Source organism: Hemicordylus capensis, chromosome 11 (assembly GCF_027244095.1).
Source record: "Hemicordylus capensis ecotype Gifberg chromosome 11, rHemCap1.1.pri, whole genome shotgun sequence".
Lineage (NCBI taxonomy): Eukaryota > Metazoa > Chordata > Lepidosauria > Squamata > Cordylidae > Hemicordylus > Hemicordylus capensis.
In genome coordinates, this window is record NC_069667.1 from 11811980 (window position 1) to 11836638 (window position 24659).

Sequence of the window (24659 nt, forward strand, 5' to 3'; positions counted from 1 at the left end):
ATCTGGGGACGCAAGTTTGAGAACCTCCTGCCCTAAGGGGAATATCTTACAGCACTTGCCTGTAGTCACCCATCCAAATGCAAACCAATGCAGACCCTGCTTAGCCAAGGAGACAATTCATGCTCGCTCCCATAAAACTAGCTCTCACCTCCAGCTTTGGAAAAGCAGGTTTGACAATCAAAGTGAAAGAACACCCTGTGAGCTGGATGCGCATGAACGGTGTGCAGACACTGTAAATCTCCCTTCTGTGTGCATTTACTCACCGGAATATCATAAAAAGACAGGTTAGGAGTTGGGGTGGAGGAACCTTAGATCATGGGAGCTGCATTCTTGCTAGCTGAAATGCCAACAGGAAACCAGTTATTTGCAGGTGTGGAGTGTTAGAGATTATTGAACTCTGCCAAGGCAGAATCTGGGCTAGTCCAGGAAACGAGATGTTCCTCCATAGAAGAATCCATTCCAATGCAGTGCATCTTAAATGGGTGCTGCCTAGTTTTCTCAGGACTGTGGAATGTTTCTTCATATTGTGTGCCAAGATTTCCCCAAATTGTGCACTAAAAAGTTCAAATGCTTGCTTCTGGCATCCGCTCCTCAGCCTCCATCACACTTTTTAGAAAACAGGTTAAAATGTGGCTTTTTCACACCCGTGCTTGTATGAGAATACAGTTTTTACTGCTGCTGCTGCATTGTGGTTTTTGTGTTACAGTTTTATATGGGTTTTTAAACTTTTAAATAGAGATGTGTGGTTTTTAGATTTAATATATTTGTACTTGTGTATCTGCATTGTTTTTAATTATATTGTTAACCGCTTTGGGTTTGTTTTAATGAAAAGCGGTAGATAAAAGGTACGTGAAAATAAAGAATAAAATTAAATATATCCTTGCAAACAAGTCCTGATTGTGTTTTGCAAGTGAAAAAGACAGGTGAGGGAGTGGAGGCTGAGTGCAGAGGAGAAGGGAGTGCCCCATCTTTCCCTACCTGTTTTGCTGCTTCAAATCTGTACCCAAATTTTCTGCACATTTCCTACTTCAGCGGCACTTTCCCGCTGGGGTTCCAGATTTGAGATGGATTTAAAAAGGAATTAGACATCTTCATGGAAGACATATCAATAAAAAAGATCAATGACTCTATTGGCAATAATCACAGCTCCAAGCAGAACCTCCAGATTCAGGGGCAGCATACCTTTGGTTGCTAGAGACTGAGGACATCAGACAGAAAATGGCTACCTCCCTCATGCCTTGTTTGTGAACTTCCCGCAGCCTCCTGGCTGCCTAGTGCTAAGTGAGTAAAGAGGCACCTTTTAAAAGTGGTGACTCTCTGTATTTAGCCGGGGGGAGAGCAACTGACCCTATCCGTCCCCAACACAGCACCCCTCCAGTGGTTGTTGCTGGTAGCTATCTTGTGTTGCTTCTTTAGATTGTGAGCCCTTTGGGGACAGGGAGCCATCTTTATTCATTTATTTATATATATTATGTACACCGACTTGGGGACTTGGGTTGAAAAGCGGTCTATAAACACTCGCCGTATTCCTGTGCCTAAATCCGGCACTGCCAGCTCGCCCAATCCGAAGACCAGCGGCCCAAGGGAGGGAGGTGATGATGATGAGGGCTGGCGAGAGAAGCCCCGGCGGCCTCGCTCGGCAAGAAGGGAAAAAGGAGGACGCCAGTGGCTTGGCTGCGCTCCCAGCTCGTCGGGGCCAAAGTCCGCGGGCCTCGCGCTGCAGCAGCAGGAACGGTGCCCGGCGGCTCCAGAGGGAGGGCACCGGTGGGCAGGCAGGCAGGCAGGCGGGTGGGCAAGCAAGCAAGCACCGCCTCCCCCTGGCACAAGCGGCTTGGCCCCACTCCCCGCTTTCAGTTCCAGAAATCTGAGACGTGGCTGGGAGGGCGCAGCTGGCTCCCCCAGAAATGCCCGGTGGGCCCCCCCTCCTCTGCCCGCCCCCAGCCCTCGGTTGGGTGGCTTGCCCTCCCCACTCGACGTATAACAGCAATCTAATACGCAGCAAGATGCGGCTCCCATCCACCCCGCCTCCTTGCTGCTCCGGCACCTGGGCTCTCCTCCGAGCCTGGCCCGCTGCCCGCTCCCCTCGGGTGCCCTGGCGCGGAGCCCGCGGCGGGCGGAGGAGGAGGAGGAGGAGGAGGAGGAGGCGCAGCACAGGCGAGGCCCGGCCGACGGCGCGGCAGGCGTGTCCCCGCGGCGAGGGCGGCCCGTCCTAGTAACCCGCGCCCGGCGCGCCCGCCCGGCCAGTGCCAGCCGCCGCCGCAGCCAGCAGCATGTTCGGCGTCCAGCAACAGGTCCAGCCGACGACGCTGCCGCCGCCTTCCTTGGGCGGCCGCCCGCCGATCCCTTGCTACCAGCCGCCGCCGCCGGCCTCCCGGCCTTGCTTCGAGCCGCTGCCCCCGCAGCAGCGGTGCCCGCCGCCGCCGCCGGCCTCCCGGCCTTGCTTCGAGCCGCTGCCCCCGCAGCAGCGGTGCCCGCCGCCGCCGCCGATCTCCCGGCCTTGCTACGAGCCGCTGCCCCCGCAGCGGTGCCCGCCGCCGCCGATCTCCCGGCCTTGCTACGAGCCGCCGACGCTGCCCCGGCCGCTGCCCGCCCAGACGTGCCCTGCGCCGGCCCCGCTTCCAGCCACGCTGCCCCGCGCCCGGCAGAACCGCCCCGCGCCGCTGCCCTTGCAATGCCCGCCCTGCTCGGAGCCGGTGCAGACCCCCGACGGCTGCGGCAGCAGCGGAGGCAGCGTCGTCTACGAGCGCGTCCGCACCTACAGCAGCCCCGGCGGGAAGCGCGTGCAGCTCCTGGACCCCCCCAACGGCTGCTCGCCCCGGCCGCGCTCCCCCTTCGAGACCAGTCCGGGCTACCAGCATGTCATCTGGAGCAGCGACCCGCCGCTGCAGGTAAGGTGGCTTCTCCCCCCGCCTTGTCCAAAGCCGTCGGGGCTGCTCCTGTCTCTTTAAACCTTTCTGTTCACACGTGAGCCGAGGAAACACTGCCCGCAGTTACGGGCGATGAAGGGAGCTTCTTGCCACTATGTCGGTTTCCTTCTCCCTGCCCTCCGGGTCTGTCTGTTGCACTTTTTAGACCCAGGCATTCCCATTGCGGGTTTCTGGTTCACACGTCCAGCTTGAGTTTGCAGGCTGCTAGGCTCAAGATGTGAATGCAGCATTGTTCCTATTGTAACTTTGGTTGGATGAGTTCATAATAATCTACAAGCCTCCCCCCTCCCATTACTTAATTGATAACTGAAATTGAGCTGGAATTCTTATGTTCTTTTTTTAAAAAAGAAAGATAGCCACAAGGGCTTGTCTCCCCTCCCGGCCCCTTGAATTAGGACTAGTTTGCTGGTAGTAGCTGTAGTAGTAGTAGTTTGCCCTTAGCTTTTTCTTCAAAGGCCTCTTTGCCAGGACTGTTCACACATTCAGCTTCAGAAGCACAATACCCTGTGATGGAGGAAGGATCGTCCCCAGTGTGGTGATGGTCTTGATTTCTCACCATCTGATTTTCAAACTTGTGACCTTAGTGACATAGCACACACACACACACCTCCCGTAGGTTACAGGACTGTTGTTCACACATGCTTAACAAGTTCATCTCTGCATATGCTGTCCAGATTCTTTACTATGAGCCTGGGGTTTTTCTCTGCAAATTCCACCTGTGCTTCGCAAGAGCAAAATGTGTAAACTTGTGACATGTTGTAAAGTTTACACACCTGTCTGGGGATTTCCTGCCTTATTGAGGAGCCCCACAAAAACACACAAAGCCACTGTTGTTCACGCTGGGAATTGGGTTTCGATGATTTCAGCCTGAGGAGAGACTTTTACTGTCTGGTGGGTCACTGTGTGAAACAGGATGCTGGTCTAGATGGGCCTTGGGCCTGATCCAGCAGGGCTGTTCTTACATTCTTATGTACTGTTGTTTTATTTCCTCATGTACCTAGAGTTATTCATTTCGTGGAGCTGTAGTGTTCTCCGTTAGGATGAGCTGTTGTGAGTTCGAGATTTAGGCTTTTTCGTTGTTATGTCTTATCAGCCTTAAAATAGATGGTGTCCGTTTCTACCAAGGCTTGAACATTTGTTGATGTTTTACCTAATTATCACGGGCATCTTTTTCTAGTAGTGCTAACAGTGTGGCTGGAAACTTCCTTTTTGGACATATGACTTTATGAGGTCATTCACACAATCAAAAACTGTGTTCTACCCAGGTTTGGGAGCTGTGTGTGCTCCCAGTTTTCAGTTGTGTGGAAGCAAGGCAGGAGGAAACCTTGCTTCCACACAACCAAAAATTGGGATCTCACACAGCTCCCAAACTCCGGGTAGAACACAATTTTTGATTGTGTGAATGACCTCTATATGTGGTGGCAATAGGGGCATTGTGCAAACCTGGACTTTAGATGAATGTGGGAATCCATTCTTAACTCCATGGCATTTGGAGCGGATGCAAACCACTTATAGCCAGTTTGAGTGTCTGGTTTTGAGTTGTAAAGCACTCCCTAAAGATGCTTTCTTGCTAATGGCTTTATTCTGGAAATGGAGCAATGCAAAACCTGGGATAGGGTGAAGGGGATACTATAAACGGTCAGGGGAAATGTCCAGATTTATGTTAAATAACATAAGTGCTGGTTTTGACCTTTAAAGCCCTTAACGGTTTGGGCCCCGGGGATACCTGAGGGACTGCCTGCTCCCAAGGGTTGCTGCCCACTTGACGAGGTCATCTGAGGGGACTCTGCTCCGGGTGCCGACAATGAGGGAGGCTCGGTTGTCGTGCACGCGTGACAGGGCCTTCTCTGTTGCTGCCCCCAGACTCTGGAATGCTCTCCCGGTGGCTATTCGCTCCTTGGTCTCCATCACAGCTTTTAGAAAACGTGTTAAATCGTGGCTTTTACCCAGGCTTTTATTTGATTGTCTCTGCTGCTGCTCTTTGTACTCTGTATTGCTTTTATGCTTTGTGTTTTTAATTTTTAATCCGATTTTAAAAATATTTTTCGCTTAATATTTTAATTGTGTCTTTTAAACTATCTTGTTTTTAAATTTTGCTGTAAACCACCTTGGGATTGTTTTAATGAAAGGTGGTATAGAAATTTAACAATAAAATAAATAAATAAACAAATAAATAAATACGAACAGCCCTGCTGGATCAGACCCAGGAAGGCCCATCTAGTCTAGCATCCTGTTTCACACAGTGGCCTGCCAGAGGTGAGAGGGACATGCCCACTTTCCTGCTGCTGTTCCCCTGCAACTGGTGTTGAGAGGCATCGTGCCTCTGAGGCTGGAGAGGGTGGGGACAACTGGCCTCATGGAAAGTGAGTCCTTTTCGCCCACACAACAGGGTGTTGGGTGCAGCAGGGGAGAGACTGCTGATCGGCGGATGAGCCGTCGAGATAATATTTTGACAGTGAGCACAAACAGCAAATGTTCTGTGCAAGCCCCATAAAATGCAGTGGGGAGGTCAAGAGTGCATGTCTGCTCTCACCAAGCCTCTTTTTGATCTGCAAGAGCTCATCTGAGGGGGTTTGCTCAAGAGAACTCCCCTGGGGGTTGTGTCCACTGTTGGTTTGCTTAATGAATCTGATTAAAACCTTGGCTTGCCTTAGAAGAGTGGAGATTCGTAGGACTGGTTCTGGCTGGTTTCTATTTCTATCCTACCTTTCCTCCAAGACATTCAGGGCAATGGGCGTCTGGGGTTATCCCACTCCATGCTCCCAACAAGCCTGGGAAGTGGGTCCAGCCCCTAAATCCATAAATTTAGGCTTAACTCACTAGCCAGCCATGATCTGTGGTCGTCATCACCTCTCTTTCTTCTCAGATCCTTTTCTACAATGCAGGTAGAGATCTTAGGAGAGAAGGGGGTCTTCTCTTGTTTGCACTGGGAGATGGAGATGGCCAAAAACAGGGGAGCCCTCTCTGACTGCTCAGGAAAGATGCCTGCGGTTTCTGATCTTCTCAAAAAGGGTTGTGGAAATGAGACCTCGGGGAGGAGATGTGTGTGGTGCTAGCTGTCCTGCTCGCCAGAGAAGTGGGTGGGTTCTCTTGCCAGTGGCAATCTGGCCACTGGTTTTGGAGATGCCTGGTTAGGCTGAAAGTTGGCGACTGGAACAAGGTTGCCCAGTCAGGTTCGTAACTAAGAGAGGATTTTTGAACCCAGGTCTTCCCAGTCGAAATGCAAGAGACTGCATGGCATCCCACTGGCTGTGTCTGGACACAGCTTTGAGAGGTACTTTGGCAAGAATTCTTGCAAGGCTCCGATTTCCTCAAAACAACCGTTTTGTTGTTGCCTGGAACACGTTAAAAGGAGTTCTTGCATGCATGGATGTGTGTGCTCTTTGGAAGGGCTATAATAATCAGGGGCATCTGGAATGGAATGAAAGCGAAACAATGGTTTTCTAGGAGGGAGAGGAGGAAGGGAGAGGCCATGATAACACAGCTAGGGAGAGAGATAGGAAAAATCAGCTGTGCAGGTTTAATGTCTGCTTTCGAGAGATACCAGGTCCCCAAATCAGGGCAGTAGCAGCAGAAAGAGAGAGGGGAGAGCAGAGATATTTCCAGACTCTCCCTAAATGTTCCGTTTTCTGGGGCCCTTTTATTTGTGGAGATATCAGGAAAATCATGCAGGGAGGAGGGCTTCCCCAGTGGTTCCCAAAGGAGTAAATGCTGAACTTGCCTTCTACGGTTCTGGAAATGATGATGATATTGAGGGACAACTGGTGAGAGCGTTCATATATTACTAGTCCGTAATTACTGGGTTCTGCAATGATAATTCTTCCTCTGAGCCCTTTTGCCACAAGATTTCTAATGACAGGTGTAATGGTTCAAGGTCCAAAGTGTAATGGTTCAAGGTCCAAAGGTTAGTGCAGGGGTTCTCAAATCTGGGTCTCCAAACGTTGAGGGACGGACGTTGTCTCCCATCATTCAGACCCACTATAGGAACATAGGAAGCTGCCTTATTGCTAGTCAGACTATTGGCCCATCTAGCTCAGAACTGGCTACACAGAGTAGCCGAGGCTTCTCTGGGGTTACAGGCAGGATCCTCTCTGCCCTATCTGGGAGGTGTCAGGGCAGGAACTTGGAACCTTCTGCACGCAAGCAGGCAGGTGGGCTTCCCAGAGCAGCCCCATCCCCTAAGGGGAATTTCTTACAGTTGCTCACATGTAGTCTCCCATTCAAATGCAACCAGGGAGGGCCCTGCTTAGCAAAGGGGACCATTCATGCTGGCTACCACAAGACCAGCTCTTCTCCACAATGGCCAAAGCCTGACTAGAGTGTAATCCAACAGTGCTGAAGTACGTAGGATGGTGCCTTACATCAAGTCAGACCAATGGTCTGGCTAGCTCAGTCTTGTCTACACGGACTGGCAGCGGCTTCTCCGAGGTGGCAGGCAGGGGTCTTTCCAAACCCTTCTTGAAGATGCTGCCAAGGAGTGTACCTGCAACCGTCAGCATGCGAGTACTATGGACTAGTGTTGGGACATCCCAAAATGAATGATATTCGGAAATTCAATGCATTCCATGGCCATTTGGAAGGAACCAGTGCATTTTGGTGGGCGCTCCCTGTCATTCATTCTCTCTCATTTCCTAGAGTCTATATTGTGACAGAAGATGACTACATATATCTAAGTGAGGGGTGTGGCCATTGGGATGGGCGTGACCATGGGGGTGTGGCTGCCAGGATGGGCATGGCAATGGGGGCTGTCATGGAGAGTGTCTGTGCTTCTGAATTTGCAGCTACGTCACTGGGCAGGAGTCTCTCCCAGCCCTACCTGGAGATGCTGCCAGGGATTAAACTTGGGACCTTCTGCATGCAGATGCTCTTCCACTGAGCAATGACCCCCATCCCCTAAGGGGAATAGCTTGCAGTGCTCACACTGTAAGAATATAAGGGGAATATCTTACACTGTAGTCTCATATCCAAATGCAAACCAAGCAAGACCAGATCTCCGCCCTGAAGTCCATCCATGATGACGGAGCTGTAGTTGAGCAGCATCTGAGACCCAAGTTGGAGAAGCCCTGGCTTAGTGCCAAGAAGAAGACCTTTGAAGATGGCCATTTGGGTTACAGGGACCATGGATGGATGTGAAAACATGCCGTTACGGAAGATTGAGTTTCTGTCTGGAATAAGAAAGCGGGGATGAAAAATGTGCGAGCCACTTGCCGAAATTAGCTTTCGATCTGGATGTAGAAGATGAAATTGGTGTGTGATTCAGTGGTGTCTAGGTAGAGGCAGAGGTGCAGCTTGCAAATGAAGCAAAGGAGGTCCAAGCTGAACCACAGTCCTTGCAGCTAAATCTCTGAATGGGGTGGGGGTGGAACATAGGAAGCTGCCACATACTGAGTCAGCCGTCTCTTGGAGATGCTGCCATGGAGGGAACTTGGAACCTAGATGCTCTTCCCAGAGTAGCTCCATCCCCTCAGGGGAATATCTTACCGTGCTCACACTTCTAGTCTACCATTCACATGTAACTAGGGCAGACCCTGCTTAGCTAAGGGGACAAGTCATGCTTGCTAGCGCAAGGCTAGCTCTCCAATGTCCCTCTCATTTCTCATGCATGGGGTTGGAAGGGGCCTTGGAGGTCTTCTAGTCTGACTGCCTGCTCAGTGCAGGAATCTCCTATGGCATCCCAGCCTCTGTATGAAAATCTCCAGTGAAGGAGAGCCCACCACGGCAAGTGGTAGACTGTTCCACTGTCCAACAGCTCGTATGACTATGAGTAGGTACATGCATGTGCATAGACAGGGCGTGAAGCAATGTTGGCTCCGTTTATCAGCCAGACAAAATATTTTACTCATCAAGCTGTGCTGGTACATTGCTCATCAGGACTTTTTCCACTCATCAGGCATCGTTTGTCACCCGTCACAGACTAGTAGACTAGAGGATTTCTGCAGCCCTGTGTATAGACACTAAAATGCTGTGTGCTGCCAGCTCTTTCGCTACTGCAGCTGCTGAGTTGTGTTTTGAATGGTTGACAACATTGGTGGGACAGTGATGTCTCTCAGAGATCCTTTCAACTTAAAGGACACGTGCTTTCAAATCGACAGGCAGGCTACTGCCTAGTAAATGAAAGCATTGAATACTCACCAGAAGGAGACCCTTCTTCAGATTGAAAATGCTGTTAGCGTGATGCTGCAAGTGCTCTCCTGTTATTGTCTGTAAAATGTTACAGGATATAGATCCCCAAACCACTTCTTGGGCAGTAGAAGGCTCACTCCTCCCAACTATTGGAAGCAAAATCTAGAAAGGTTCATCACAGGTGGCTTTTTTTAAAAAAATGATGATAATTATTTAATAAAATCTAATCAGACAGAAACCAAACCATTTTCTCTTTATAATATAAAGAATAAAGGGCCTTGCAACTTATTGATTGATTTGTTTTTCATTTTATATACCCCACCTTTCATAAAACTTACCTCCAGTTCCACACAATGACCACGATCTCTCCCTTCACTCTTGCTAGTTGATGACCAGAAGAGCTGATTTGTTTTGAGCATGCAATAGTGTGACTGCCCAGAACCCCTAAAAAGATAAATTCTGGGAGGTTGAATGAGATAGCAGTCCCCTGCTAACTGAGCAAAGAGGCACTTTTTAAAAGTGGTGATCCTTTTTATTTAGCAGGGAGAGAGCAACTGGGAGAGAGGGAGAGAGCATCCTTCCCGTGGCTGTTGTTGCCGGTAGTTGTCTTGTTTCTTTTTTAGATTGTGAGCTCTTTGGGAACAGTGAGCCATTTTTATTTCTTTATTGATTGTTTGTTTATTTAATATCTACGTAAACCGCTTTGGGGACTTTTTTTTTTGAAAAGCGGTATATAAATATTTGTTGTGTATAGACAAACGAAGAGATCGAGTGCAACATTTTTCATGTTTTTCTATTTCTTAAGTGAGTTTTGTGGAAATCAGACGCGGATTGGAATGTGGTGAATGGCAACAACATAGTTTGTTTCTTTGTCATTCTGTGAAAGTCTGGATTTCCTGTCTCTAAAAGTACCCGAATTTGTTGGAAGGCATCATTTCCCATGCTTTTCCAATGGGAGAGTTTTTCCAGATTTTTCCAGGAAATTAATGAGGTTTTTTATTGTTGTGTTTGTGTGGGTGAAGCCTTGGATCTGCCTGTAAAAATGACATGTTTTTATCTTTCGTGGTGTGGTGTGGTCTGGGAGTTTCGTATCAGTGAGTAAGTGAGGCCCAAGCAGTTTTTAAATATATAGATTATGTATAAAACAGTGAAACATAATAGGGAGTGAAATGAAACCAAGGTGGTTGTCACCAGTTCCTCTTTCCTCGGACAATGCAGTTTGTGTGTGTGCATGCAAATAGTCCTTTTCAATTAGCAACAGGATTGTATGCACTGAATATAGTGTGAGAAAGGAACGTTAGTCTCTGTTAGCTGTGGAGGAAGATGGTGTGTGTGTGTTTGTTAAGCATACTTTCAATTACTTTATACCAGCCAACCGTTGATTTGGAGCTGTGGGTGTTGAATGCATTGGGCCAGATGAGTACACTGCTGTTCTGATGCCAAAAGGCAGAAGCGAACGTTAGGGATATTTTCCCTGACCAACTAACCAACTTGGTTCGTTGGTCAGGGAAATAGCTGAAATGGATTGCAGACTAGTCCCTTGGTTTGTATGGAGCAAGGGAAAATGTGGAAGCCAAAGAATAGAGGGTCCACACTTATGATCTGTTCCCTACAGACCATGGGGTCTGGGGTGGAGAGACACATATGTAGCTTCCCCATCAGGGATCCATAGATTTAGCCTTAGCTCACTAGCCAGCCAATCTTTGTGATCGCCACCAATCCCCTCTCTTTCCTCTGATCCTTTTCTGGCACACAGAAGAAGAGTGATTCTGTCCTTTGCACTGGGAGATGGAGATGGAGATGGTAAGAAACAGCGGGAACCTTCTTCTACTGCTCCGAAGGGATTCCTGCTCTTTCTAACCTTCTCAAATGTGGCCCTGGAAATGTGACCTCTGGGGAGGAGATCTGTGTGGTGCTGGGTGTCCTGCTTGCCAAAGGGCCAGGGGATCTTGCCACTGGCAAGCTGGCAAGTGGATTTGCCTGTTCCTCATCCATGCCTCCCACCTCAGATGCCCTCTGTCCATGTCGCCTCACCACTGCTTTGCTTTCTGCCTTTTTGCTCCCACCTTCCCTCACCCCCACCCTGCACCAGTCCCTGCTTTCACCTCTGTACCTGGTGGCCGTCTCAACACTTTCTGGTAGCTGGATCAGAGAAGGTATGCCGTTCCTAGGTAGGAGGGAATTGAACCAAGGAAAGGCGCCTTTTACCCGAGATCATTCCTGGCTGCTGACTCATCTCATTGTACACAAACGAGTCTGTTGGGTATTGACGTTTTATCCTGAGCACAGTGGATTTGGGAGAAACGCCTGAGTGAAATTGGCTTCTGTGATTGTGTTGCGCCTGAATGGGAACCCATTGTAGGCATTTCAAAAGAGGTAGCTTGCTATCAGTTAGTGCTGGATAACATTTCCATTTCGGGCCAGGCCTTTGGAATGCTGGCTTGCTTAGAATACCTGTAAGGATGACTTGTCAAAGGGTAGTGAAGTAGGAGGAGCTGCTTGCATTTTGCAAGGAGGCTTTAGGAACTGATGGAGTTGATTGAGAGCACAGTCTCCAGAGTGACTGCCAGAGCACTGTGTGAAAACGTCTTGCTCCGACAAACCTGTCCTTTTAGAATTTTGTACTTTTTGGTGTGCCTTTGACTCGCTTCCTGACCTCAAAGTTCTTCATCAGTGGTACAGTACACAGAAAGCTGCCCTTTACCGAGTCAGACCCTTGGTCCATCGAGCTCCGTGTTGTCTACACTGACGGGTAGTGGTATCTCCAAGGTTTCAGGTAGGGGTCTCTTCCAGCCCTACCTGGAGATGCTGCCAGGGATTGAACCTGGGAGCTTCTGCATGCAAGCCTGCAGACACTCTTCCGCTGAGCTATGGCCCCATCTACTAAGGGGAATAACTTAGAGCACTCACATGTACCCATCCACATGTAAACCAAGCCGGACTCTATTTCGCAAAGGGAACAATTCATGCTTGCTGCCACAAGATCAGCTCTTCTTCCTTAAGAGCTGCTGTTCACAGACTTTCTTTGCAAGCTCATTGCCAAAAATCTGGAGGCGGGAAAGGGTATTCCGGTTAAGGGTTTTTCAGGGAGGTGTGAATTGATGCAAAATTGCCAGAGCCTTAATACAACTAGGATAATAGTTTGTCCTTGTTTATAGTTATTATATAAGCCAGTAATCATTATAGTTATTTAAATAACTATAACATTTAATTGCATTAAATATGAATACAATGAAATTTAATTGAGTGTCATTTAAAAATGGGTTCCCACACTGTGTGTGTGTTATTGCAATGTGGTCCTTATTGTCCAGAGCACTAGAAAGCGGGAACAGGTTTACTTCTGACTAAGCATTTGGCTAGACATACTGCCTGCATATATAATATTTCTTATATCTCAAAAGATAAAAAAATTAGCCCAGAGGTTCTCAAACTTGTGTCCCCCAAAGTTGTTGGACTACAGCTCCCGTAATTCCTAGCCACAACAGCTGAATCATCCATTTTGTGTCCGTCCATCCCCTGCACGCATGCACACACAGGCTTCAGGCCTTTTTAATTGTTTCAGATGATGCTTGTACATTTGTGCAATTAAACGTTCAGTTGACATTGTCTTTTTTAAAAAATGCAATCCATTTTTTAATGTGAAATTGCTTGGGGAGGAGGTGTGGGTTTGTGATGTTACATATTCTAGCCAATTAGTGCTATGCACAGCCAGCTTCTGCTGCAGGCAGGCAAAACCAGTTTCCCCTGGCGTGATCCTAATGAGACGACCATACAAAATGTGGAAGGTGTGCTTCCACACCATGGAGAGTTGTCTGTTTATCTGTGTCAAGCATATTCTGTTGCATGAACTCGCCAGACCTAGAAAAATGTTGTCTGTGTGTTTGGTCACCTGGGTGCCTAAACATTCAATAGTGGTGCCTACAAATCTGAATATCTTTCTCCCAGTCCTGGACCCACCTTTTGAAGCACTCTGAACTCTCTGCTCTTCACAAGAAGTAGATTAATAGCAAATTGATCTGTCTGGTTGGCTTTTTGTCGGGAGAGCTTTAAAATGTCAACGTTGAGCATTTTCTGACGTTTTAAAAACCGAAGATGAATGGGGTCTGACTGCAGAAGAAGGAAAGGTCGTCATGAATCTTGTGGCTGTTCCTCTCTTGATGCCAGGAAATTTTAGCGAGCTTGCACATGCCTGAAGTTCCAAGGTGATAACAGCAAACAGTCTGTCTGCACACCTCTTATCTGGAAGGGCTTCTCATCCCAGGATCTGGTGGCAGGCTCTTACGCAAAGGTTTACTCTGTGCACGCAGAGAGGACAGTAAAGAGACGGTTCCTATCCCACTGCTAAATATGAGACCCACGCCTTCCAAAGGTGCCCCTTTCCTCAGTTAGTGGAAAGGTGCACCCCATCCCAGGGCACATAGGTGAAGTTTCCAGGTGGTATCTGAATTGTGTCCTGGGCGCTTTCCAGGTTAGACCCTGCAACGGGGTCACGACATATCTCGGAGGTGTGCTTCCACACTTCCTGTGTTGTGACACCGCAGTCCCTATGTGGACAGCAGGGTGCCGTTCAGATTTCCAATGCCTTGTTTCGAATTTAATCACTGCGATATAGTGCTATGACGTTGTGTATCTGGCGTAAGAAAGTTGCTAGTTTCCACGAGACTGCTCCCCCTGCATTTTGCTGCTGTTGAGCAGCTAGTCTGAAGAGCGCCCTGGAATATTTCCTTCGAATTCGTACCTGTTTGGATGGGGAAATGCCAGCCCTCTAAAAACTTGTAAAGAGATTTTGAAATATCTAAAAATTACAGGATATAAATTACAGGAAAGAGAGCCATTATGGTAAGGTGGCTAGAGTATTAGGGTGAGAAGTGCTGAGTCCAAATCCTCACTGTCTTACAATCTTAAATCTTAAAATCTATCTGAAATCTTACTGCGTTGTCTTGTGCTAGTTATTGCAGGCCTTGACAAAATTTGGTGGACGTGGCCTCCCCTCCACCCCCGGTTCTTGTGGCATCAGGAATGACTTGTCCTCTTGCTAAGCAGGGTCCACCTTGGTTTGCATTGGGATGGGAGACTAGAAGTGTGAGCACTTTAAGATATTCCCCTTAAGGGATGGAGCCACTCTGGGAAGAGCAGAAGGTTTCAAGTTCCCTCCTTGGCAATGTCTCCAAGATAGGGCTGAGAGAGATTCCGGCCTGCAGCCTTGGAGTAGCCACTGCCAGTCTGTGTAGACACTACTGAGCTAGATGGACCTATGGTCTGACTCAGTAGAAGGCAGCTTCCTATGTTCCACCTGCACTGGTGAACTCTGTTCAGCCATGCCATGACAGGATAACATGGACGTGGAGGGAATGGAATGTGAGCCTCAAAGGTCAAATGGCAGAGACCTTGTCCAACCGGCAGCACTGGACAGAGCAGGGATGTTTGGTGACTTCTTTTCAGTATTTCCCTTTCTACATATCTTAGTGTTTACGACAGATCTTTCTGTCTAGATAAATCACAAACTTCTACCCTCCTTGGACTGTGTCACTTCAGAAATCAAACAGGAGATTCCATATTCAAATGATCTCTGTAGGACCACAGAAAGCTACTGAATACTACTATACTGAACACGACCCTTTGTTCATCTAACACGGTATTGTCTACACTGACTGGGGGCAAGTCCTGCTTGCTGCCACAAGACCAGCTCTCCTACCTTGCTGCATTCACTAGGCATTTGAGTGAAAGTTAGCTGAAGTGACAGAACCTGGGAAGGTAATTGGGGGAGGGGGGGCTCCAGCTCTCCTCTCCTGTTCGTTCCTTTTGTTGAAAAAATCAGACCCCAACCTCCCAGTGTAGACGCGAATGAGGCAGCCATGCAAAAATAAAAAAAGAGTGGCTGCCAGCCAGACAAAATTTCTCCTGAGTAGTCCTATTGAAATCAAGTAGTCCTTCAGAGTAACTCCCAAGTAGTACTATTCAATAACTTGGTCTGAATGTCAGCCAGTGGCTCTCCCCACTGCTTCTTGTTTGGTCCAAACTTACCCAACGTCTTAGGAAAATAGGAAGGTACCTTTTACTGAGTCAGACCCTTGGTCCATCCAGCTCGGTATTGTCTCCTCTGACTGGCAGCCGCTCTCCAAGGTTTCAGGCAAGAGTCTCTCTCAGCCCTGCCTGGAGATGCTGCCATGAAGTATGACCCCTCAAGTATGACCCCTCAACTGTACACTGCCTAGAGATTTCTGTACTAGGCACTATAGAAATTCAATAAACAAACAAACAAACACAAACAAACAAACCTGAGTACCTCCATCTTGTTTGTATTCAGCTTCAATTTATTATCCCTCATCCAGTCCATTACTGCCTGTAGGCAGGCATTTAGGGGGGTTATGCCATTTCCTGATGATGATGTCATGGAGAAATAGATTTGGGTGTCATCAACATATTGATAACACCCTGCTCCAAATCTCCTGATGATCTCACCCAGCGGTTTCATGTAGATGTTAAAAAGCATCGGAGATAGGATGGAGCCTTGAGGGATACAATACAATAGCTCTTGTTTCAGAGATCAACTGTCTCTAAGCCACACCATCTGGAATCTACCCGAGAGATAGGAACGGAAGCACTGCAAATAATAATAATAATAACAACCCCCAGTGAGGCACTACCTTGGTGTGGTTGTGGGGCTTGTGTGCTCTGAGGAAGGTGAGAGCTATGCCAGAGGTCCAACCATACTGGACAGGTCACACCAGAGGAGCCAGACAAAGAGTGCCTCTCCCATCAACAATATGGTGAGACGTAACTTTAATAAATCTATACCGGATCGGTCGTCTCCCGGGTCAACAAGGACCGTGCCAGGTGCTATAGTCCCTGGACATCTGGTGGCAAGTGGGCAACAGGACTCAGGATCTTCAGTTGAGCAACCAGGGCTGAAGACAGCAAAGTTACTGGAAGAAATGTCGCTTAACCGAAAAAAATATACAAAAAATGCCAACAAGGAAATAATGATCTGCTATTACAAGTCTAGTCCAACTAGAAGAGGTTATTTAAAAAGAATGTACCAAATTTGGAAAGAGAAGCATCCAGATACAGAAATAACAGAACAAAGGCTAGCAGACCAGAGAAGATTCATAATAAGAAATAAAGTATTCACAGGAGTTGAGCTGGAAGAACTGCAAAGAGCAACACAGGCTCAAGATATGGAAGAAGAATTACCACCAACTGAAGAAGTTGCTCAGGCGCAGGTGGAGGAGGTGTCAGAAATCGAGGATGCCACTGTTGCTGAACTGTTTCAAAATCAAAACCAGGCAACCGCCCCTTTGCCTTCACCTCAAAAACCCAAATGCCATTTAACAGAAAAGCAACAAGAACTAAAGCAAAAAATAACTGAGCACATGAACCAAACAACCACCAGAGTTCGACTTCCAGCTCTAAAAACAGTTGCCAAAAAACAACTTGCTCAGGCATTAAAAGATGTCAATGCTGCACTTGCAGAAATAACAGCCAACAATTTGCAAGAAACAAACCAACTAATGTACAGTGCAGCAACAATAACAACACAAGAGCTCGGATATAAGATCAGTGGACCTGTAAAAAAAGAAAGCAGTACATCACCTAAATGGAAGATTTGATTAGAAAATAAAATTGCCAGGCTTAGATCAGATGCTAGTAAATTGAAAGATATGAAAGACAAGAAGCTGAAGAATGAAAACACCAAACAGTATCTGATCCAAAAATGCCACCTAGATTCAAGGAAAATTAGAGAAGTCCTGGAAATAATAAAGCAGCAAATAACAGCAGTGTCAAAGAATATTAGCAGATATGAAGCCAGAATTACACAACACAGGCAGAATCTCCAATTCCAGTCGAATCAGAGACGTTTCTACCAAAGTATAGAAGGAGAAACTGCAAGAAACGTAGAAACACCAAATAAAGAAGAAACAGTGCAATTCTGGGGGAAATTATGGGACAATCCAATAGATTATAATAAAAAAGCAGGCTGGATGAAAGAGGTCAAAAAATGTAACCAACAAATGCAAGATCTAATAATAACACCAGAATTAATAAGTGAAAGAGCAAAGAAAATTAAAAATTGGACTGTGCCAGGCGACGATGAACTGCATGGCTTTTGGCTTAAACAACTAACAAGCCTTCATAAACAACTATCAAAACAGTTCAATCACATTTTGCAAGGCGGTGATGTTGAACAAAGGCTAACAACTGGGAAAACTCATCTCATAATGAAAGACCCAGCAAAAGGTGCAGTTCCAAGTAATTATAGACCGATAACCTGCCTGCCAACCATGTTCAGATTATTAACTGGAATAATAGCAGATGAAGTGATGCAACACTTATTAACTAACAGACAGCTTCCAGTTGAACAGAAAGGAAATTGCCCGAACACCAGAGGCACAAAACACCAGCTGCTGATTGACAAAATGATTTTAGAAAAGTGCAAGAGAAGAAAAACCAATCTAAGTGTTGCATGGATTGACTACAAGAAAGCCTTCGATTCATTGCCTCACACATGGATACTAAAATGTTTAGAAACAACTGGTGTCAGCAAAAACATTCAGATATTTATTTAAAAAGCAATGAGCATGTGGAGTACACAGTTAACAATCAATGGTGAGACACTTGGACAGATTAGCATTAGAAGAGGCATTTTCCAAGGGGACTCACTATCCCCTCTATTGCTTGTAATCGCCATGAACCCACTTTCACAAATACTCAACAAAACAGGCCTCGGATGCCAAACATCTAAAACATCAAGTAAAATCAACCATCTGCTGTACATGGACGATCTGAAGTTGTATGGAAAGTCCCAGTCAGAAATCGAATCACTGCTAAACACTGTCCGTATATTCAGTAGCGATATAGCAATGGAGTTTGGACTAGACAAGTGTGCTGCATTAATAATGAACAGAGGGAAAATAAGAAAAACAGAAGGAATAGAACTGCCCAATGGAAGCAAGATCAAGAACCTGGAAGAGAAAGAACATTACAAATACTTGGGCATTCTCCAGGCTGATAACATCGCACACACTGAAGTTACATCGCACACCTGGGCTATACCTGTTATCAGATACACTGCAGGAATAATAGACTGGACCCAGGCAGAGCTAGAGATGCTAGATCGTAAGACCAGGAAAATCATGACCATCAGTCATGCTCTGCACACCCGCAGTGATGTAGATAGGCTCTACCTCGCTTGCAGCTCAGGTGGAAGAGGAATGTTGCAAGTCCATCAAACAGTAGAGGAGGAGAAAAGAGGCCTTGAAGAATATATCAAGGACAGTGAAGAAGATGCACTTAAAATTGTCAATAACACAAAACTATTCAACACCAATGAAAGAAAGCAGGCCTACAAGAAAGAACAAGTCAAGAACCGAGCAGAAAAATGGAGAAATAAGCCCCTGCATGGTCAATATTTGCACAATATAAGTGGAAAATCAGACATCACCAAGACCTGGCAATGGCTTAAGAATGGCAACTTGAAGAAAGAAACAGGGTTTAATACTGGCTGCGCAAGAACAGGCACTAAGAACAAATGCAATAAGAGCAAAAGTCGAAAAATCCACAACAAACAGCAAGTGCCGCCTTTGTAAAGAAGCAGATGAAACAGTGGACCACCTAATCAGCTGTTGTAAAAAGATCGCACAGACTGACTACAAACAAAGGGATGACAAGGTAGCAGGGATGATACACTGGAACATCTGCAAAAAATACAAGCTACCTGTAGCCAAGAATTGGTGGGACCATAAAACTGAAAAAGTGGTAGAAAATGAAGATGCAAAAATATTATGGGACTTCCGACTACAAACAGACAAACGTCTGCCACACAATACACCAGATATAACTGTAGTCGAGAAGAAAGAAAAACAAGTCAAAATAATCGACATAGCAATACCAGGGGATAGCAGAATAGAAGAAAAAGAAATAGAAAAAATCACCAAATACAAAGATCTACAAATTGAAATTGAAAGGCTGTGGCAGAAAAAGACCAAAATAATCCCAGTGTTAATTGGCGCCCTGGATGCAGTTCCAAAAGACCTTGAAGAGCACCTCAACACCATAGGGGCCACAGAAATCACCATCAGCCAATTACAAAAAGCAGCTTTACTAGGAACAGCCTATATTTTGCGACGATATCTATAATAACCAACAGTATTGATGATAAAATTCAGCCATCCCAGGTCCTTGGGAAGGACTTGATGTCTGGATAAAACAAACCAGTCAATAACACCTGTCTGACTGTGTAAACAAGAAATAATAATAATAATTATTATTATTATTTTACATTTATATCCCACTCTTCCTCCAAGGAGCCCTTTAAATACGTGCTACATACTTGAGTTTCTCTTCACAACAACCCTGTGAAGTAGGTTAGGCTGAGAGAGAAGTGACTGGCCCAGAGTCACCCAGCAAGTCTCATGGCTGAATGGGGATTTGAACTCGGGTCTTCCCGGTCCTAGTCCAGCACTCTAACCACTACACCACGCTGGCTCTCTAATAATAAGTGCCATCTATTCCCAAATCCCCCAGACCATCCAGAAGGATACCCTAGCCGATAGTCTAGAATACCGCAGAAAGGTCTAAAAGAACCAAAACAGAGTCACACTCCCTCTGTCCATTCCCTGGCTGAGATCATCCATCAGGCTGACCCAGACTGTCTCCACCCCGCAGCCTGTTCTAAAGCCAGTTTGAAATGGATCTGGATAATCAGTATCTTCCAGAACTGCCTGGAGTTGATCAGCCACCACCCTCTCAATTCTCTTGCCCACCCAAGGGAGGTTGGAGACTGGCCTGTAATTATCCATCACTGAGGGCTCTAGGGCAGGCTTCTAGTTTTCAGTGCAATGCCCGCCAACAACCTCTTTAAATACGTGCTGGTGAAACTGTGGGTGGTGAAACCGAGGGTGGGTGAGATGTTGTCCCTACCTGTGAAGGATGTCTTTTCTAACTGGAATCGTGTCTGGCAAGCCCCAAAGCCCCGCACTTTGAAAGCGAACCCTCATCCTGGTTAGGCGCAAGATCCCGCAGGCCTTCTGAGTGCATGGCATTTAGAACCCGTCGTATTATAAATCTCTGCAGATTAGGCTTGATTCCACTTTCATGTCTTCTTTCATTCCCGGCAACCAATATGAGCTTGTGGGCTGGTAGGCGGCCGATCCAATAATTTTGCAGCTTTGTTCCACCTAAGCTGGGTGGCTTAGAAGCCAGATCTATGCATTTCTCAGGCCCTTCAGGCTGTCAGGTGCGGTTGAAGCAAGTTTAGGAGTCTCTTCTGAAGGCTGCGAAGAAGAGTGCTATTAGCATAGATTAGTGAAGGCTCTTTAGAAATAGTATCATCTGGGTTCTAGAAGAGCCTGGCCGACTCTGTTTATTTTCCTTATTCGTCAGTTTTGACATCGTCGAACACGATGCAACTTTTGCATGCCTTGGATTTCTGAATGGCACAAGTGCTTTTTCAGAACTGCACTTTTTAATTTAATTTAATTTTTTTACATTTGGCAAGCCCCAAACCCTTGCATTTTGAAAGTATTATTTCTCTGTGTAAACCACCCTGAGCCATTTTGGGAAGGGCAGTATAGAAATAGAATTAATAATAACAACAACAACAACCACCACCAGCATCCTGGTTAAGTGCAAGATCCCGCAGGCCTTTTGAGTGCATGGGATTTAGAACCCGTCATATTTTAAATCTCTGCAGATTAGGCTTGATTCCACTTTAATGTCTTCTTCCATTCCTGGCAATGAATGTGAGCTTGCACATTTTGTGTCTGGTTGCCCATTTGAAAACGCCCTGTTGGAGATCTCCTGCCTTTTCTGATAGAAACATAGGACACTTTTATATACCTTGTCAGACCCTTGATCCATCTAGTTCTGTATTGTCTACACTGACTGGCAGCATCCCTCCAAGGTTTCAGGCAGGAGTCTCTCTCTGCCCTACCTGGAGATGCTGCCAGAGAGTGAACCTGGGACCTTCTGCATGCAAAGCAGATGCTCTTCCACTGAGATACGGATCTCCATCTCTTAAAGCCGGGCTACTCAACTTTGGCCCTCCTACAGTTGTTGGCCTACATCTCTCATCATCCCTGGCTATTGGCCACTGTGGTGGGGATGCTAGTAGCTGTAATCCAAAGACAGCAGTGGGGGCTCCCCGATGAGTAACCTTGCTCGAAAGGGAATATCTTACGGTGCCCGCATGTAGTCACGCATCCAAAGGCAAACCAGAGCAACCCCTGCTTAACAAAGGGGACAGTTCTTGTCCACTACCACAAGACTGGCTTTCCATCCCAGAAGCTCCATCCCAGCAAGCTCCATCCCCACCCCCAAAGGTAACATACATGGACCTCCCATCCAGGCGCTTACCACACCAAGACCTGCTTAGCTTCGGCAAGGTGGTTGTATTGTGTGCCCTTAGACCAAGGCTACTCAACTTCGGCCCTCCTGCAGATGTTGGCTGACAACTCCCATAATCCCTGGCAGTGTTCCCTCTAACAGCTGCAATAGCCTTTGCTTGGGGATTCTGGGAGTTGTAGTCAACAACATCTGGGAATCCCTGTTAGAGGGAACACTGATCCCTGGCTATTGGCCACTGTGGCTGGGGTTATGGGAGTTGTAGTCCAAAAACAGCTGGGGGGGGCAAAGTTGAGCAGGCCTGCCTTAGACCATGCTCTGGGCAGTGGCTTTCCAGATTCCTTCCACCCTTCCCTCCCTCCATCCTGCCCTCCCTCCACCCCTCCACCCTTCCCTCCACCCCGCCCTCCCTGCCCTCCCTCCTCCCTGCCCTCCACCCTGCCCTCCACCCTGCCCTCCCTCCACCCTCCACCCTCCACCCTCCCTTCCCTCTACCCTCCACCCTCCCTTCCCTCCATTCTCCACCCCTCCATCCTTCCTTCCGTCCACCCTTCCACCCTTCCCTCCCTCCACTCTTCCTTCCTTCCTTGTGCTGGAAGGGAAGGGAATTCTCCCACACTCCCACTAGCTTGAATTTGGCTTCTTTTAATTAAAAAGCAACCCTCTTCTGCTTCTATATGAAGATGGGGCCAGAGATTTAAAATCCCTCTGATTGTTTCGGAGCCACACCTCTTGCAGCGGCGTCCTCTGTCTGGATTATTCCCACCCACACAAAGGTTTAGCATCTGAACCGAGCAAAGGAGAGGAAGAGACATTTGTGTATCACTGTGGCCAGCCCATCTCATTGTTGTGGTTTCCTAATTAATAACAATTGGCACCGAGTTAGAGACTTTCCTGCTGGGTATTTGCTATTTGACTCATCCGTTAGAGGAGGCCGCCTGGGTGATAGCTCCAGGCTTTCCGCACAGTCAAGAGAGTTCAAAGCGTGAGAGCCGTTGACCTACTTTGAAATGGCGGTTAGGAATGTTCCATCCATCCCAATGTATATGTAGCCAAAACAGAGATCTTGCTTGTTTTTAAAAGACGTTCTAAAGGAATAGATTGGGGGCATGAAACACAACCGTGAGCAAGATCCAGCCAGTGTGTAAGGACTTCTAAGTTGGACTGGTTTTGGTGGGAGAGATGGAAGCCAAGCTTGTGCTTCATCTGCAGTGGACACAAGACGGGGTATTGCAGCAGCGCAGTAGGGATGTTCAAGCCGGCTTGAGCTCAGGTCAGCTCGGTTCGAGGGCTTGATTTCAAGCCAAACGGGGTCCGGGTTGCTCAGGGGTGCCAAGGGCCTTGGGGTGGGGGGTGCTGTTGTGGCTGCAGGGGGGTCTCTGGCAGTTTCTCCTCCACACTGGCCTCCCCTTGGTCTGTGGGCCAATTTGACCCGTTTCGGGGCCGTTTCGACCCTCTGTAAGTGCGCGGTGACCATTTTTGAGGCTGCCGCACACCTTGTTTGTGGGGGCCAAAACCGAACATGACCGGTCCGGTTAGTGTCCAGTTTGGACTCGAACCAAACTGGACAAACCAGTTATGTGTACATCCCTACAGTGCAGGCAAGGAGCAAAATGTTGCCTTGCCACACGGCTTTCAAAACCAACCCTTAAAAGGTTTGAAAGTTCATATGAGGAGGGGAGGTCACCAGCAACCTCCTCTCTTCCCTTCGTGCTTCTTGCAAGCTTTACAAGGAGGTTGAGGAGAGGCGCTCCTCGCAACGCCATCAAGGGTCAGATTGGTCCTGAATTGCTGCTCAGGTGGCAGTGGTGGTCGGGCTTCCTGCTAGCTCCTGAATCACCTGCCGCCTGAGGTCATTGCCTCACCTTGCCTCATGGAAGGGCTGCCCCTGTTCATAGCGCTCGGTATTTTCTGGATCTGGTTTCTGGGATCTCTGCCTTCTATTTGGCTGTCTTCCTCTGTAAAATCGATGCCATCTCCCGACAGCCAATGAGCACTCAGATTTACGGCTGCAGAGATGAAATGTTAAATGTGTCGTCTCATTTAGGACATATGTTTTAAAAGAGCCCCCAGTCAAGCCCATGGAGATGGAAGGGTTGTTAACACTTTAAAGGTAAAGTTGTGCCGTCGAGTTGGTATCAACTCCTGGCGACCACAGAGCTGTCTTTGGTAGCATACTGGAAGGGTTCCCCATTGCCTCCTTCTGCGCAGTATGAGATGATGCCTTTCAGCATCTTCCTGTATCGCTGCTGCCTGATATAGGTGTTTCCCATATTCTGGGAAACATACCAGCAGGGATTCGAACCAGCAACCTCTTGCTCCCTAGGCAAGTTACTTTCCTGCTGTGCCATTAGGTGGCTTGTGTGATATTTTCCTGTGGACAATTTATTTATTATTATTGATTTATTTGATTTTTATACTGCCCTTCCAAAATGGCTCAGGGTGGTTTCAAAATGGCTCAGGGTCCCTTCAGCTGCTATGGGTCCCTGAAGATGCCATTTGCTGCAAAGGTTAATGGCAACCCACAAGAGCTTTGAGGAAGATTTTCAGCAAGAAAATGGCATCAAAGTAGCGTTAACCATCCTTACCTGCAGACTGCAGTTGTGATCTGTACTGAGTCCCCATGTGGTTGCTATTTTTGCTTCACTTATATAGTTAAAAGTTCTTACGCATAGGAACATAGGAAGCTGCCTTATACCTAGTCCATCCAGGCTCTCCAAGATTTCAGGCAGGAGTTTTCCCAGCCCTACTTGGAGACGCAGTCAGGGAATTGAACCTGGGACCTCCTGCATGCAAAGCAGATGTCCTCTCACTGACCTGTGGCCCCATCCCCTAAAGGAGGAACATAAGAAGCTGCCTTATACCACGTCAGACCACTGGTCCATCTAGCTCAGTTCAAATCTCAACTCAGTTAGGAAGATGGGAAGCAGCCAGTTACTGAGTCAGTACATGGTCAGTCTCACTCAGTATTGTCTACTCTGGCTGGCAGCAGCTCTCCAAGGTTTCAGACAGGAGTTTTTACCAGCCCTACCTGGAGATGCTGCCAGGGATTGGACCTGGGACTTTCTGCATACAAAGCTGGTGCTCTACCGCTGAGCTCCAGCCCCATCCCTTAGTGGGAGAGATCACTTTTATGTTTCCTCTCCACATTTGCCTACTCATGGAAAGTGATGAAAAACTGTTAATACAACCACAAGTGGGAGAACTGCATTCCCAACGTAAGCGGAAGATTTGTTGGGGCAAGCCAGAGTCATGTGACTTGGGGTG

General features: G+C 47.4%; 1 protein-coding gene across 1 annotated transcript in view; it reads left to right on the forward strand.

The window, feature by feature from the left end:
• Positions 1 to 2119: 2119 nt before the first annotated feature.
• Positions 2120 to 24659, forward strand: part of POF1B (POF1B actin binding protein) — a 46379-nt gene continuing 23839 nt past the window's right edge. Inside the window, exon 1 of the mRNA XM_053274294.1 lies at positions 2120 to 2888. Coding sequence (XP_053130269.1) covers positions 2271 to 2888 — 618 coding nt within the window. The 5' untranslated portion in view covers positions 2120 to 2270. The remainder of the gene's footprint in view (positions 2889 to 24659) is intronic.